General features: G+C 38.5%; 1 protein-coding gene across 1 annotated transcript in view; it reads right to left on the bottom strand.

Annotated features, from left to right (window-relative positions):
* Positions 1 to 16,833, bottom strand: part of RCN1 (reticulocalbin 1) — a 165,017-nt gene that overhangs the window by 32,871 nt on the left and 115,313 nt on the right. Inside the window, exon 4 of the mRNA XM_086955841.1 lies at positions 12,620 to 12,680. Coding sequence (XP_086811967.1) covers positions 12,620 to 12,680 — 61 coding nt within the window. The remainder of the gene's footprint in view (positions 1 to 12,619; positions 12,681 to 16,833) is intronic.

The following is a 16,833-nucleotide window of genomic DNA, read 5'->3' as shown; positions in this document are numbered from 1 at the left end:
TCCATCACCACCCCCTTTTGTACTGATTACAACAGGGCTGGAAATCGTGGGTTCAAATTGTGTAGGGTGGCGTAATTAGCAGTTGCATAACTTAAACATTATTCTGTGTTTCACATCCTAGAATGAGGAGTGATATGCAATTTGTGAATAATTTCACCCATTCAGTCGGTCCAGGAACAAACAGAGCAGGTGCAAACAGAGTTGACTATAATTTGAACCTGCACTTTGTAGCAGTTTGGACACAAGAGTTTGTGCCCATAAGGCGGTTTGGGCCTAGTTGTGATCAGGACTATAGTCAGCAGCAGTGGTGATTTGGTGTATACACTGTTTTTTTTGTCTAAACAAGATTGATCGAGGAATTATCTCTTTAATTAAAATATTCTTGAATCAGAGTGTGAATATATTGCAGTTATGAATAATGGAAGGGTGTCCAGTCAACACCTACTGGACTAAAATTTCAAATTGTAAACAGAATAAGGTCAAATATCCTGCCGATTAATTTGATCATTTGCAAGATGTGTTTAAATGTTATTCTTGTATTTCCCAACCTGCTGGAAGCGCTGAAGATGCCGTTGTTGCTTTTGTTCAGAGTCTGCTGAGCATGGTACAGGAACAACTCCACACCATCTGTACTGGTTGGTAGACCAAGGGTTTAGTTGAGCTTGTCTCTGGTGTTAACCACTGTTTAGCAGTGAAAGAAAGTAAAAAAGGAATCAGATGAATCTAGATTGATGTCTTTGCAAATGCACCCATTTCACCAGACTGTGAAAGGGAGGGGCAAGTTGGAATGGGCAGAGTAAGCAAGAAGTGTGGGCAGTGGGAGGGAGAGTGGGACAACGCCTGGGATGGGGCATGAAAGTGTCAGCCCCAACGGGTGGTTCTTCATGTTCCAGTTGTGGACAGTTGTATCACTGGAAGTGCAATTGCTCCAACATGATTCAATGCACACCTTCAACCAGAGTTTACACAATGAGTCAATAACAAACCTTATTAGTTCTGTTGCTAGCCAAACTGCATTGAAAACCTTCAAATTACTACTTTTTGGCTTGTCCATTGATGCAGTTAGCATTTCCAATTCAAATGTCTCCCACCATGTTATGATCCCTGGGCCCCATAATCAGTTACACACCTTTCAGCGGAGCCCCTCTATCCTATAAACCTATTGAGAATAGACCGTTTGTAAAAATTGAATAAAGTGGTCTATTTCACGAGTGATAATGTTTATTCAAATTTGCCAACAAGCGCTCCGAATGTAGTTCTGTCCATCTCATGTCAAACCACTGATGGTGCTGATGATGCTGAATGTAAGAATAATGCACTGAAATGTATTCCCGACTTACTTTACCATGTGGTCTGAACACGCAAATGGTGCTGCCAGCAGAACCTGAGCAGATTAAGGTAAATTCAATGAAGAAACTGCCCTGTACTCCCCAATACCCATTAAGTCCCGACGGGAAAGCAATAATCAGGCCTCTTATTTGTGCCTTTTTCAAGCAAGGGGTTTCAGAGCCAAAAAAGTGTATGTAATACTCCTGTTTTACTGATAAAAAAGCCTGATAGAGACACATACAGATTTGTGCAAGACTAGCAAGCTAATAATGCTGACGTGATACCTAGTTTTCTGTTGTTCCTAAATTCACATCCATACTGTCTCAAGGTCCTGCCACTACCAAATGGCTTACAGTATTGAATCTGTGTTCACCCTTCTTTTATGCCCCTATACCCCAAGTAACCCAGTGTCTCTTTTCATTCCTATTCTCAGGGGCCCAGTAAACATGGTATTGACAAATCAGGGGTTTACTGAGTTACCATCCATCTTCTCTCAAGCACTCAAGAAAGATCTGCACCCCCTATCCACTGATCTTTCAGGGGGCATTCCAATGGAACCCATTCCTTTTGATGATAAGGAACTTATGGGGTCATTATGATGCAGATCGCACCGGTTTCTATGGTCCTTTCAGAGATGGTCGGCCCACAGTGATCTCGTTGGAATCTGTTGGTCCAACCGCCGGATTGCGATACATGCATTGTGCACTCCTACCAACCGCTGAGAGATCATTTACTTTGACAGCAGCCATAGGGCAGTGCAGGGATCTCCGACTGCTGTTTGGATTATAATGTGGGTTTTCGATGACCTGACCAACTGCCTAGAATCATCAGAAACGAAAGTTTTGTTGTGCATACTCGACCAATTCTGCTTCTCCCTAATAGTCTCCGCCAAGGATTCCTTTGTCCGGGTCCCCCTACACCCAAGCATCTGTACCCCGATGTCTAAGATCCTGTGGAGCCCGGAATGCAGGTAACTCCTTCTGCGGTATGTATCCCCATTGGCTGGACTGTGCACATTCTGCCACACTCCAGCAATGGGGTACATGCAGCACAAGGCATATCCTCAAATATGTCATGCATGTGTGGACAATTCACATGTTTTCTGTGATTTTGTATGCACTTGCAGCGACATTTGAGGATATGTGCACCACCGTAGATGAGACTGCTGTGGCAGCAGCGGATGCATCGTAATATGGCGGGGGAACTTTCCCAGCCTCCGCTGTCGTAATTGGATCGCGGCCGCGGCAGTCGGAAGGTTGGTCCGACCGGCATCATAATGACCCCCCTAAGTCTTGAAATGCATCTACATTGTCAGTTCCCCAATAAATACAAAAAATATACTGTCCCTCTGCCCATAGTAATCAGTGACTGATTTTTCCCTAGCCAAGACGTCAGAATTCTTGCTATGCATTTCGCCAATACTGCTCATGGACTGAGGTTTTGATATCCTTTCCTAACCCTTTTCCTCCTGTACTCTATATATATATATATATATATATATATATATATATATATATATATATATATATATATATATATATATATATAAATAAATATATATAAAAACCTGTGTTTTGATTATTAAGAAACATCAAAGAAAAATACTGAGGAAAGACTATATCCATCACCTGAATATGTATGTATATATATATATATATATATATATATATATATATATATATATATATATATATACACACACATGTGTTCAGGTGATGGATATATTCTTTCCTCAGTATTTTTCTTTGATGTTTCTTAATAATCAAAACATAGGTTTTTATATTATTATTTTTTTATCATCTGGATGTGTTGATGTTTGACTAATTGTTGTTTTTCTGTTATTTTCAATCTTATTTTCCTCCCCATTTTTATTGGAATTGGACATTTTATTCTATTTGTTGTAATACATGGCAGTATTAATCTGATAATTAGTTATGTGGCCTTGAGGAAGCGACAATTGAAACAGTTGTTAAACATGGTGAAAATTTCTTGATTAAAAAAAAAAATCTACAACAGGTAATAGACCTTTGATATAGAATTTGTTTAGTCTTAGCATATAATAATTGTCCTCTGCACAAGCAGGAAATAAAAATAGTACTTAGTACAGATTTTGATACCTCCAGCAATGTCTTTTTGATTTTTTCCTGACGCTTAATGGCAGGGGATAGGCTTAAGTCTCCTTGCTCCTGCAATTTATTATTATTAAATGGCTTTTGATTTTTCCCACCTTTTGTCCCATAATAGCACCTAAATATGATGCCTACATACCAAATGTTTCATGGAGTATAGATGATACGATTGATCACATTCATGATAGCTTTAAAACCAAGATTAAAGATGGCTTTAGTCTGTGTGGATGGAGTTTGTGATCTTGGTTGAAGGGCATTATGTGGGTACTAGGAATGAAGATACTAAAGATAGATTTAGCTGTTTTCCTTTAACTTGTTTTGCTTTACATACTCATTAGGGTTTGTATATGATCCACTAATTGCTTTACAAGAAATAAAGAGCCTTCTCCCTCTTTCCCCCTCATGGAGGATAATATAGATTGATATTTTGAATATGTCTCGTTTAAATTTCCTTATGTGGATGACTTGTCTCACAAAGCAAACAGACTTAAGATCATTGATTTGATAGATTTGCTTTGAGAATTGCACCACATTAGTTCTAAATTGAGGGATTGTGGAATTTAGAAATATTGCCTTAGCATAACTGTAGCAGTTGCAGCCATGTTTACTCAATGCTTAACATATAATACCAAGTGGTGCTCATCTCTGACATATAAAGTAATGCTTACATGCCTGGCATCATTCATGAATATCAAACTGCCTGCTGATCTATGAAAGTTAACTTTCTTGTGTCAGTTTGAATGTCAAGTGTGTATTATCCCATGATGTCAGTTTCTACACCGCTATAGACCTTTGTTTTGGTTTTATCATATGACCTCTATTACATTCATGTTTATAAAAACATATACATTTATGGCCTGTTCATGTGTGTTTAGCTTTTAAGCTCACATGGTTCACAGGGGATACACTTGTCGCCAACAAACAGATTTCTTTTTCTATAGTAAACATTTTCGGACTTCTAAAATTGAAGATCAAAGAACAGATTTCTTTCACATCATGAAACATTTTTTTGATGTGTTGAAATATTAGTAAAATCTAGAAGCACTACTTCTCGATTCACTTCTTTTATTTCCAGACATTTGTATTTGCTTGTTCTTTTTGAAACATTAAACAAACAAGAAATCACTACTTGAAAGCCTAAGTGCAGGCAATGGCACAATTTGTCATGATAGTGTGAGATTTACTGCCTTGATGCAGCAGGAGCAATAATGTTGTGTGGAAGTACACAAATACATCTTAATTTAGAGTCATGCTACCAATAAGTATGTAAAAACTTGCAGCATAAATGTCACCATCGGTTTTACACTGAAGTTAGTATTACATTTTTGCTAGTTGTACAAGGCCATGGTTTTGCCAGGCTATAATAATGCATTGTGTATATTCAAAGTATAGTAGGCATCTCTCACAAATACATCTTAATTTAGGGTCATGCTACCAATAAGTTTGTAACAACTTGCAGCATGAATGTCACCATCGGTTTTACACTGAAGTTAGTATCACATATTTGCTAGATGTACCAGTCCATGGTTTTGCCAGGCTATGATAATGCATTATGTATATTCAAAGAATAGTCGGCATCTCTGATTAATACTATATGTATAGTTGAAGACTTATCCTACTACTTTCTTGATTTACATCTGCCATGTAAATATATTACCACAAGCACAAATTCACCGTGTTTGACCAGTAAGTGCCCAAATCTGATGCATGTTTTTATTTCCGACTGAACTTACCATGATACTCTAACTTATGAGTAAGCATTTGGTAGACCACATTCACCTTGATAAGCCCGGTGCATTAATTCACTTGTTTAATCCTTGATGTCACATTCATGTCTTCGAAGAAGTTTGCTTCCTCTCTGTTGACTAAGAGGCTTAGTAATCTGAAATCCCACACAGGCATAGGGGTGGCGCCTTATTATCTGTGAGGTTGGAACACTAATCAACAAAAAAAGGTACCTCACAGAATTGTATTTTACAGAAGATCAAAAGGTAAACATTTCAGGGAATGTATCCAGCTTCATTAAACCATCATTGGTCTTGAAGTTTTAAATGTGCCCTCAATGACTTCAAGGGAAGCTCAGAATTCTGAACACTGAGTCATATGAAGGAAAGTACATGTTTTTATTTTAAGTAAATAACTGCACCAGTGACCTTGACATGGTAGATGTTGCACCACCCATATAGGCAGGGTAAATTAGTCCTAATTATATCGGATTCTAAATGTGTTGTAGGACAGTCAAACACAAGTGTTAAACAACGTATTAGATCAGTGGAATGTGAGAGACAAAGGGTCAAAAATTGCTGGTATAGGCCTTCAACTCCTAAGTTATGTTTGTCTTTCTGTTTCTCCGTTTTTAATTTAGCTCATTCTATCCTCAAAGGGTGGAATACTCCAATAGCCAAACAGTCCTTTTGCCTCGCACTAAACCAGTTGTTAAAGGCTCTTGTGTGTGGTTGTGGCCTCTAACTCACAGGTTCACATCCTTTAGCAACAAGTATGGTCTTCAGCAGTGGCTATAATAGTATATTGTGATCTTTCAACCCTATTTCATCAAAACTTATAACCTGGGGTGATAGGGATTTACTGAGGAATGGTGCAGGCAACAGGACATAAATAATGTGTCAGGTACATTATTATGCAGAGCGTATCATTACATATAAGGAGCTGGAAGGATACATGCGCTCCCTTTTTTCGTAGAGTGTATACCTTCATTAGCCCTGTTGGTCAAAATGGGAGCTGCTATTGTGTATGAAACTGAAGTTGTAGTAGGAATATGTGGGGCAGTGCAAAGGTTCTTCACCCGAAGTATAATGCTCCATTCATGCTTCACGGGTGGGATGAGCACCAGCACCTCAGCCCACGTTTGGTAGAGGCTACCCAGACTGTCTATGAGAATCCTCGGGTTCCTTGCCAAGTCCCACTCTCTCCCTATTTCGATATATAGAGTAGCAGATTCTACCTCATGTTCCATTGTTTCCATCACTCTGCAAATTTAAACTAAAATGTGTGTCAAAAAAGTAAAATATGCCATGTACATTATGCATTTCGAGATCTCTACAACAGTACTTGGGGATAGCGATCAATTTCCTAGAACGCCTATTTTCCAAACATTTACAGCATTTCACTGCCCCCCTTTGACAAATGATGTGCAAGCAGGATGCCTGTTTACCATGACAAACAATAAAACAGGTTTTACTTTCACAACCACAAGACTGAGCATTGGGAAAGTCAATGCATGTCTGGAGTAGTTTCCATTCTTTTAGCAGAGTTAACATTTTGAGAATTTCCTCCCCAATAAGTGCACTATGAATAGTGAGCCTTTGCTGTCCAACATAAGTCACACGACCCCAGATTCTCCATGCTGTCTACTTTCCTGAAGTGTATGGATTCCCTAGATTGTCCAGGACACCCTCTGATGTTGCTCCTTATGGGAGCTGAAATGAAGGCTGCAGGGGCGTGGGGACACAGGGTGGTAAGGCCCTTGGCCAAGAAGGATCGCTCTTTTTCCACAAAAAATGTTCTTATGCATTTGATGCTGGTTTAGGTTCTTAAGCTCCTATGTGGTTTGAAATCAGAAGATAACTCTGACAAATATAGGTTCTCATTTAGCCTCCTTGGGAAGGATTCAGAAGGGCAACTTTACCTGAACAATACTTCCCAGTGTTTTCTAATCTTTCATTATAGCAAAAAACATACCAAGTGGTATAGGTGAGTCAGGTCCATGGGGCCTCACTTTCTGGCTCTTTGTAGGATGAATAAAAACAATATAAATCACTGCTCGCCAGCTCTATCTGTTGTTCATGTTTACTTGAACATAATGTCAACAGAGCCTATTGCGTTAATGCATCACTAACTAGTTCAAGAAGCCGCTATATTCCATGTGCTACAGATAACTTGCCCGTGTTGTTTTAAATGCTTTACTAGCATTCAGAAATTACAATATTAAATTGAGCTATAACTGCCATATTTTGTAACCTACAAGAAGTCAACGCTGAGGGGTAGGCAGTTTAAAACCCAAATAATAAATGCTTTGCTTATTTGGAGAACATTTAGGATTCACCTAAAAGTGCAGATGCACAAACTATGATTTAGGTAGATCTTTCAGCACTTAAACAAGTGTTGACTTGAAGACTGTTGATTGATAAATGCAGGATTACAAATCTCAACTCAGCTGAGTCACTAGCAATGAATATTTGAAAAACAGACAAAGCTCACCAATTATCATGCTGAGCCTGAAATGTATCCAAACATTTATATCGTATGAACTCATTAGGTAAATAAGGGTGACATTATTTTGAATTTAGTGGGGAAAGTGCCATTTTTTATTTAAACAAGGTAGAAGTCCGATCCTTTTTCAGAAAATGTTTCCCGTCTGCACAATGTTTAGCCTACTGTTATGTAACTTGTGAATAAGTGAGGTCAGATAATCCTGGAAAGTAGTCATTCTGGGGAAGGGAAATCTACAACGAGGTAAAAGCAAAGTAAATGCAAAAAAGAAACCGAGTCCCACCAAATGGTAAATACAACAGACAAACAGTGTTTTGCTCCCTTACTTTACAGCACACACACCTGGCCATAATGTAATGTACTCAAAGATCCAAAAGCCTTAGTATTTCCATTGCTTTCACTTGTCTTCTCATATACATCTCACACAATGAAGTCGCTGGAAAAAATATAGGAAAGAGTAGCTATTTTAGTAGTTACTTAATCAAGGTCCTCACTGGCAGAGCAAATTTATCAGAGGTGTAGGACAGCCCAACTGAAAAGAACAAACATGTTGACACGTTTCAGCCACTAATTCATAGTACTGTATGGGATTTGCGGCTTTCTTCAGGACCAGAACTTGTGTTATGTTGCCCCTAGCCGAACACTAATCAAATTAAAGAGGTGTCGGTGTAGGCGCAAAAACAAAACAAAACTCAAAATACTCATGGTTTAACTTTGAGCAAAGTCGAGTATAATCCATACTTGGGAAGTCAAATGTTCATCATGAAGAGTTGCAAACTGCCACATATTTCATCATATGCTGCATAATCTGCAGATTACAACAAAAAAATAAATTGTTTCTAGCTCAAATAGTTCAAAAGTAATAACAAAGCGACCCCTGTTGCAGAGCAGTTGAAGGCCTTTTGCAAAGGTTGCCTGGTCACATTTCTGTTATTTATTGCTCTATTTGGATATGTTAAACTGGTACTAATTAGGTGCAACCAAAGCCCAGAAAGTCTTAGGAAGTACATAAAGGACAACAGTATGAAGTAATAGAATCACACAATCTGCCACTGTAAACTGCATAATTGTCCTTTTTTTGTCACATAATTTACTCAACCTTGCATTGAGCACTAAGAAAAAGAGGAGGCGGGGGTGCTCTACTATAGGTTCGGAATTTTTCAACCATCTTCCCAATACTTCCCTCACAATAAAACAAGAAAAAAAGACTACACTAGGGACAGCATTAAGAAACAGCTCCAGCTTCAGAACAGAATAGTTTTCAGTTGCATCTGGATGTGGCTAGGGAATTATTTGTTTTAAATAAGCACTGCTGCCATTTTTATTGTGGTTGTTTTATGTGTACTAATAGAATTAGTTATGAGCATCATCCTACTCCCTTGCATAAATAAAGACACTTCTAGCACCTTTCCCTGAGGATGATGAAGACGGTTATAAATAAAATGTAAAAGCAGAGGTTTGGAGACTATTTGCAATGGATTATTGTGAAGAGTTTTGCCTCTTTACAAAAATGGGGACCAAGAAAACATAACCATCAATTCTTGTTGCCTTAAATCTTAACGCTTCCTGGAACATGTGTATCTCAACCTGGATGGATATATTACATGATTAAATTAAGACATTATTTTTATATTAACCTGAAATGTACACCTGCCTTAAAGTGAATGCTAACTTTCATGATTCTTGCTGGCCTAAAAGCCATTTGATTTGTAGGTAGTACCTTCTGCACATTCCCGGTATCTCGCAGTAAAGTGTAGTTTTTCAATGTTGGCAAAAGGAAGCATGATTTCAGGAAAATAGATAATTCAGCAGTATGTTTATGTATCTTTATCTTCATTTCAAGTACTTCTTGCATTCTCTCCATTAGAAGATCCTGCATCCTGCTCATTAGACAGCTTCATTAAAGTAATAGTTTCTGTCACATATTTATCCATGGACATGCTTTGAGACAAAAGTGTATAAGTACCACCGAAATTTGCATGCATTTTTTGCATTACATGCTCCAACTGGTTTCTTGAGTGAGAACTCTGGCCTGCTGAAATGAAAACTGTTGCCTGATTATTTGCTCTGCGCTTACTATTTTTGTATTAAGCGATTGTCAGACTTTTAGGCTTTCTGACGTTTTGTGTTTTATTTTAACAAAGCATTTCAACAGACATATAAGTCTTTCGTTCAGCACCAAAGATAACACCATCCACCCAGACAAAGAAGTTCTTTCTCAAATGTCATCTTGTATTGCAGCATTTGAAATGGTTTTATCACAGATCTGTTAAGATGGAAATAGGCATCTAGTGGCACATTATTCCAGAAAATAACACAAAGGAAGGTCATTAAACAAAATTCACAAATACATTTTAGCAGTGAATGAGACATTTGGATAGACCACTGTAATTTGGAGTATTTAAAATCAATTGTGTAAAGCAGAGGTGGATTATGATTCTACTATTGTTCAACTTCAATGTGGTGACATTCAGACCTCCAAGTAAGAATATGAAGACAGCTGTAATGTTACAACCAAGTGATAATAGTATATTAACATAAGATGACCAACTATTATAGCTTTGGTTCTTGTGGTAAAAATCCTAGGTATAGTTGATTGAAATGAGAATATAAACAGCATTTAGAGAAACAGAGGAACAGATATTTAGGGCCAGACTGGGAACACAAACGGGCCGGGTGGTTGGGGGTGGGGATTATGGTGGGGGATGGGGAACGGAGGGGGGGATTTGAGGGATATTTATTCATTATCTGTAGACAATTAAAGGCTGCAGAGAGATTACACGAAACGCAACTGAGAAGAGCTAGAACTGTTGTCTTGTAGAGAACAGGTTAATTAAAAAAGAAATACTCAACTCCATGTATATCTGGCATAGAATAGTATGAGAATGCATCTTGACATCTCTGTTAAATCCAATAATAAACATTGAATATTGTGTGCCAGGCCTACAAGACGTAAGGGTCTTCCAGAGGAAAAAGTTTCTACATAATTTTACAATAATAATAAGCAAATAGGAAAATCCAGGGTATTTAGAGACTAAGCGTCAATTAAAATGATTAGGAAATATCCGGATTACTCAAATGGATTTGTTTCTTTGAGTTGTTTTCACAATTGTATCATTTAAAATCCCATTTTGAGGTGTCAAAGTGGCATCAACCCTGAATGGCAAAAATAACGATGGCATATGTTCTTGTTCTTTACAACATAAATTCACAAATGTTCATTTGTTTGTAGATTATGTTTGGTTGTCAAACTTATGTCATGTGTATCTCTCCCTATTGTTTTCAAAATACAGTTTACACAAGGCCTCAGCTATGGAATTGCTAAACAAATATCGCAAATTGTAAATAGCTCTGACCACAGGAAAAACTTTGTGTATCAAACAGATGTGTTTATTGTTAGGTTTTTGGAAATTTTATTTGTATTGCAAATTATGGTGCTGTTAATAGTAAGCGTGTTTGTTTTTTGGGGTTAATTGCTAAGGAAAACAAAGGATATTTACTCATGGCTAATCCTACAATCAGATTAATGTCACCCAATAAGTCATTTGTGTTAATCTGTGACACGTATTACTTCCCAACTGCGTGTAGCAGCTATCCAAGGCTTTCAACTCGAATTACAGTTTATAATTTCAGCCTTATTTTACAGTGAATTAATCACCATGAAAGATCAGTCTTGTTGCTTTGTTAAAAAATGCATTTAAAACAAATAGGTATAATGGTACAGTGGGCGCTTGTCACCACTTGCTGTGTAGAATAAGTCATTCGAATTCAGCAACCACATTTTACCATCTGTTTGGGCAAGGTTCAGGAAGCACACATTTTCTTCGCACATGCATTTAATTTAATCAAAAGCATTACATTGTTTATTTTAATAAGTTGGCATGTTCTGTCAATTCGATTTTATCATAATTGTTCATGTAAAGTGTTCAACGGTGGAATGCTCCATTGTGCTATCTATAGGCCTGAAGGAAGCAGTGCTCCCACAGTAACACATGTTGACAACTACCTCGTAATTATGTGTAGGTAATGTCACCGAATGAACTTTAATTACTGTGGAAATTCTACTTCTCTATTATTTTAGTCCTACATGAAAAGCATTCAAAATTGCGACTAAATAGAATTTATAATGATTAGAAAAAGGCCTGTCATTAATTAACATGTGTACATTGTTGCCGATTACAGTATGTAAGGGGACGTGATTTAAAGGGAGTTTGAACCATAGGAGACTTTCAACCTATGTTCTGTTTTTCTGCTTCCGCTGTGGCAGTTTCTATTTAAACAGATGTATACCTTAAATACCAGAATGTCATTCCTTCTACCGCTGTGCACCGAACATTCTAGAACAACACTGAATTCAAAGTACTTTTCATCTCTTCATTACTGAAACCACTTTAGGAACACAAAAACCTGTCATTATGAGGGAAGTTCAGTAGGAAGTCTGTTCCAGTAGCCATATGACACTGTGCAAAAACAATGCACACATTTCCTTCCACTTCGCCTTTGAGGCGGGATCAGCAGGGCTCCCGATAGGCCCCTAGCGCGACTGAAGTTTGACCAAAGAAAGAAACATAATGTGTTTGATGAAAGCTCCATTGCACATTTTCGATACTTTGCATCGCTTTCTAAAACTCAGACCCCTTCTGCTTCATATCCTCGAACACAATAGGGCACAATTGTGAAACTATTTCTGGTGTGCTCTTGTTAGTTCAAATAAGAAAAATACGAAAACATTCTACATCAGCTGAGCTAGGCTGCAGGAACGAAGGGGCAGGCTCTCTAGCTCAAATGACTGGATAGTAATATACTTACGAAGTTAAAAAGCAATCCCTCAGTGCTTTGAAGTGACCAGAAGGTGGCACGTGGGAGCTATATACGACAATCAATGTCATTAAAATATACAAAAAAAACTCCCATAAAAATGAAGAACTTACCAATATATTCATCTTGATCTATAAATCCATCGCCGTTTTTATCTATATCGTCCAGGGTTTCCTAAAGAAAAAATAATTTTAATTCATATATATGTTCTTGATGAGGTTGTATATAGAGAAAGACTAATGTAGTGCTACACCCTAGGGGTTTCACTGAGATGATACCGACCATAAAGAAATATTTAAAAACATTTATAGTATCCTTTAAGTTAGCAACAGCATTTTTTTTTCCATTTGAAATTTAGGGCCTCATTACAATGCTCGGTCAGAAAGGCTCTGAACGGCATTTGGATTTTCCTAACCTGTGTTGGTACCCATGTTTCCGACTGATTGAAAATTTTCCTAATCGACCGATTACGATGGAAAGTAAATGTTCGGTCCTTCTGAATTTGTTCCGACCGGCATTTGGAGAATTTGAGTCTGTCGGAGCCAGACTGTACAGCTCAATGGACCACGTTTCCGACCGACGTATTACGATGTCAGATTCAGACAGCTTTTCCAAATCAGTCGGTCCGACATGGAATGTCTGTCTGACTTTGGGGACCTGTAGCAGGCCCCCCTTCACCCAGAGGCCTCCTGTTGGGGCCCGTGGGAGTTCCCATGGGTCCCCTCTTTATAGCCATTCACGTTGTGGCAGAAACCATAGGGGGCTTGCGTTAGGGTGTAAGTTTTCGGCAACCGCCCCTTTTTTCAATGGGAGCCTGTGTTGTGGGTTAGAACAAAGGCTCCCATTGAAGTGAACGGGAGTCCGACCGAACCGTGTTCAGAAACATTGTAATTGGTCGGTCAGAACTGATTCTGACAAGGAGTCGGTCTGATTGCTTTCCAACCGACATCGTAATGAGGCCCATAGTGTTCACAACACATTTAGCTTATCCTCAAAATAAAATTCCCATTGTGCACACAGTCAGTATTGACAATCACTCCCATTCGAGCCAGAGAATCAATCCCCGTGAACTTTTTGAAAGTAAAATCACATCCCATGGAATCGTCCTTATTGATGCAAAAAGGGTTTCCATAGCTGTAGATGGGAATTTTATTTCGCATTTGTGTGTAAATTTAGGATTTTTTTTTTATACATTTACACCACCATTTACAATTCTGTAATTTTTGGCATTGCCCTCTCAAGAGGGGCATGCAATCGCGATATCTCATATCTCTTATTACTTGGGGCATGATGTACAAAGAATTGATTCCCAAAAAGTGGTCACAATTTATTCGCCAAGTTTTTGTAAAACGATTTGGATGTTGCAAACAGACCTATGTTTGGTTTGCAAAACCACCATTCAGCTGGGGTCGCAATTCGTTCTACCTCCTTACTATTCATGAGGTAGGACACAAATTGTGACTCACCTTCACTGGGTGACATCCAAGGGATGGTGCCTTGCTTACCACCCTGTCTTTCAATTGTTTTAGTAGAAGTAGTTGTTTATTTCGGAAAATTACATTTGTTACAAACATATGAGAAATAATAAATTTTCAGTGTAAAACACACTACAAGATAAAAGTGTTAAAAACAGCTAAAAGATAATAGCCATAATTTGTTGTAAATGGAGGGCAAATAATATTGTGCATATACTAGTTGAGGTAAAAAAAAAATTAGTTTCAAAAAATGGAATTATATTGTCAGTCTTGAAGTCGCATGTTAAAATGAGAGTGCATTGTGGATTATTCAAATGCACTTTATAGAGGCATGTAAAACTCTTAAGAGGTACGTGCACTAATAAACTTGAAGAAGTACATAAAGTGCAAATAGAAGCCTTATACAAATAAAACAATAACATTTCATTTTACTAGTCTCTTAAGACTATTGCACTTATTACAATCTACTACTTGGTGGTATACTTTCGTGGGGGGCACAGTGTCAAGCATAAAAAAAGGTACTAAAACTTTAGATCTTTTTGTTTCGTGGATAGCCCTACTGTGAATAAACATTTCCTCATGATAATCACAGTATAAGTAGATGTATCTCCATTCAGTGATCGTAACGCTTTGTGGTGACGCCTAAAGCTTAGACTGTTGCATAGTAGAAGGATCTGTTTGCTTCTTGGCTTTGCATAAGCAGGACAAAAAAAAAACAGGACAGATATTTTCATTAGTGGGCGGCTGGCACATTTAGCTGATGTCAGTGTGGTCAGTGGTCCTGCCTCCCTTCCACAGAGAAGTAAAAGACCCTATTTCAAAGTGCCATATGGGAATTTTAGCGTTGAGGGATGTTCAGGAAGTCTTCAAAATGATGCCTTGTTGTAAGTCAAGAACTGGGCTGACAATCTTCTCAGAGGTGGAGATTAGCTATAATGTAGTTATAATAAAGGCATTTCAATTTAGTTATCATGCATAGATTTAAAGAACCTGGATCAGACTGAAACCTCCCGAGACCCAGCCCTATCAGCGAGTACGGTGGCATGAAGATCCATCGCGGAAGTGTTGACATTGGTGCAGCAACACTTCTGAGGGGATCTTCATGCTAGCGTACTCGCTGACAGGAGATCACACTTGAACTCTTAAAAGTGCAGAATTCAGTACACTATACTGGATTGGAGAATTTTCGGAACACCACCCGTATTAGGGGGTAATGTAGTGTAGTTCCTATTTTCCCAATAGGCCCTGCGCATTGGAATAACATAAACAGTAGTATCAACGTAGAAGTGCGGATCTTCCAGGCCTCTACTGACTATGCTAGACTTAATTGGGTTTGTTACCAACTAGCTCAGAGGTCACTGGAAACTTTCTTGACTGAATAAGAAGTGATCAGCTTTCCTGGTACAGACAAGAAGGGATTCAGTTTTCCAACACCCGTGCAACATGACAACTTTGCTCCTCAGAGAAGAGTCAATCTCTAGAGTCGTGTGAAATAATAGACAGTTATTTTACTCAGTCAGTTGTTGTGCAGATTACTTTCACAATATGTAGAGAATAGAGAGACGGGCGTTTTCAATAAAAGGTATTATTTATTGAACAGTCTTTCTTCTCATACAAGAGAAATGTATTGCCACAATTGCAAGACTTGTTATTATAAAAAGTGCGTACAGTAATAAGAGTATCACGAAGTAATACTGTAAAAGCATTGATATGGGCTCTTAGCCATACAATGATTTAAAATGAATAAAACATATATACAGTCATATATACATTAGGCTAACGTACTCAACTGGTGCTTCTAACTACGCCTACCCCAGTGTACCTGACCTAAGCCTAATACGTGGGAGGGGAGTAAGTAAGTAGCTTAAGTTAAGTTGGTTTTGCCAAGGTTTGCTTCAAGAATTCTCTCTAAGGGTTTAGTCAACACCATACCTCTGGAATAGAATGTTGGAGGTCTGGTATCCTCATAACCATGTTCCGTCTCCCCATAACCAGTTTTTGCAGTGTTCTACCCATTTCAGGTTCCTTCATGATAATAAGCGGACCCATGTCCTAATAATTCCTTAATACACACTCTCCTTATTCATGCACACAGCTAAGGGGTTTGGTTGATAACTCCATTCATTATCAGTGGTTCTGAGTAGAACTTTGTCCTTCATCAAACATCACCTACCATGGTTTGGTTGTTGTTTTTCCCTTACTGGCTTATACACGATAATACATAGAGAAAACATACCAAGAGGTTAAAATCGGCTATGCCAATATACCCCGGTAATTACACCGACCACGAGTTAAAATAAAATGTAAATGATGTGGCCCTTTTAAACGCAGGTAGAGGCGGCGTGATTATGTGACCGCTATATATCCCGGGAATTACACCGATCCCGAGTTAAAATAAAATGTAAATAATGCGGCCCCTTTAAACGCAGGTAGAGGCGGCGTGATCACGTGACCGCTGGCCACGCTGACCGCGCCCTCCCTGTACGTTTGTTTCTCCTTCCTGTTCTAAATAAACACGCCACCGACGTCTTCACACACTGTGTCGAGCGGCGGATGTGGCCGTAGCAGGTTGAATAGCGGAGAGTCGCCTAGAAGCAAGTAAGTCTTCCCGGGCGGGTTTAAAGATTTCCCGCTATCACAAACTGCTCCGGAATTATGGCTTTTTGGAGCTAGATACACATACTTATAATCTCCATTTTTTTAAAACAGTGTTTCTGAGCGTGAAGATATTTCCCCTGCCGCCAGCCCATGAAGTTTACGCAAACTTTGTCACAAGTGAGTCCCTCCTTTTTGGGAGCGATTGGCCTCCTGTCTCTACTTATTTGTATTGGTGTACCTTTATATATATATTT

This window comes from Lissotriton vulgaris, chromosome 2_1 (assembly GCF_964263255.1).
Source record: "Lissotriton vulgaris chromosome 2_1, aLisVul1.2, whole genome shotgun sequence".
In the NCBI taxonomy this organism is placed as follows: domain Eukaryota; kingdom Metazoa; phylum Chordata; class Amphibia; order Caudata; family Salamandridae; genus Lissotriton; species Lissotriton vulgaris.
This window is presented reverse-complemented; position numbering and strand designations above follow the sequence as displayed.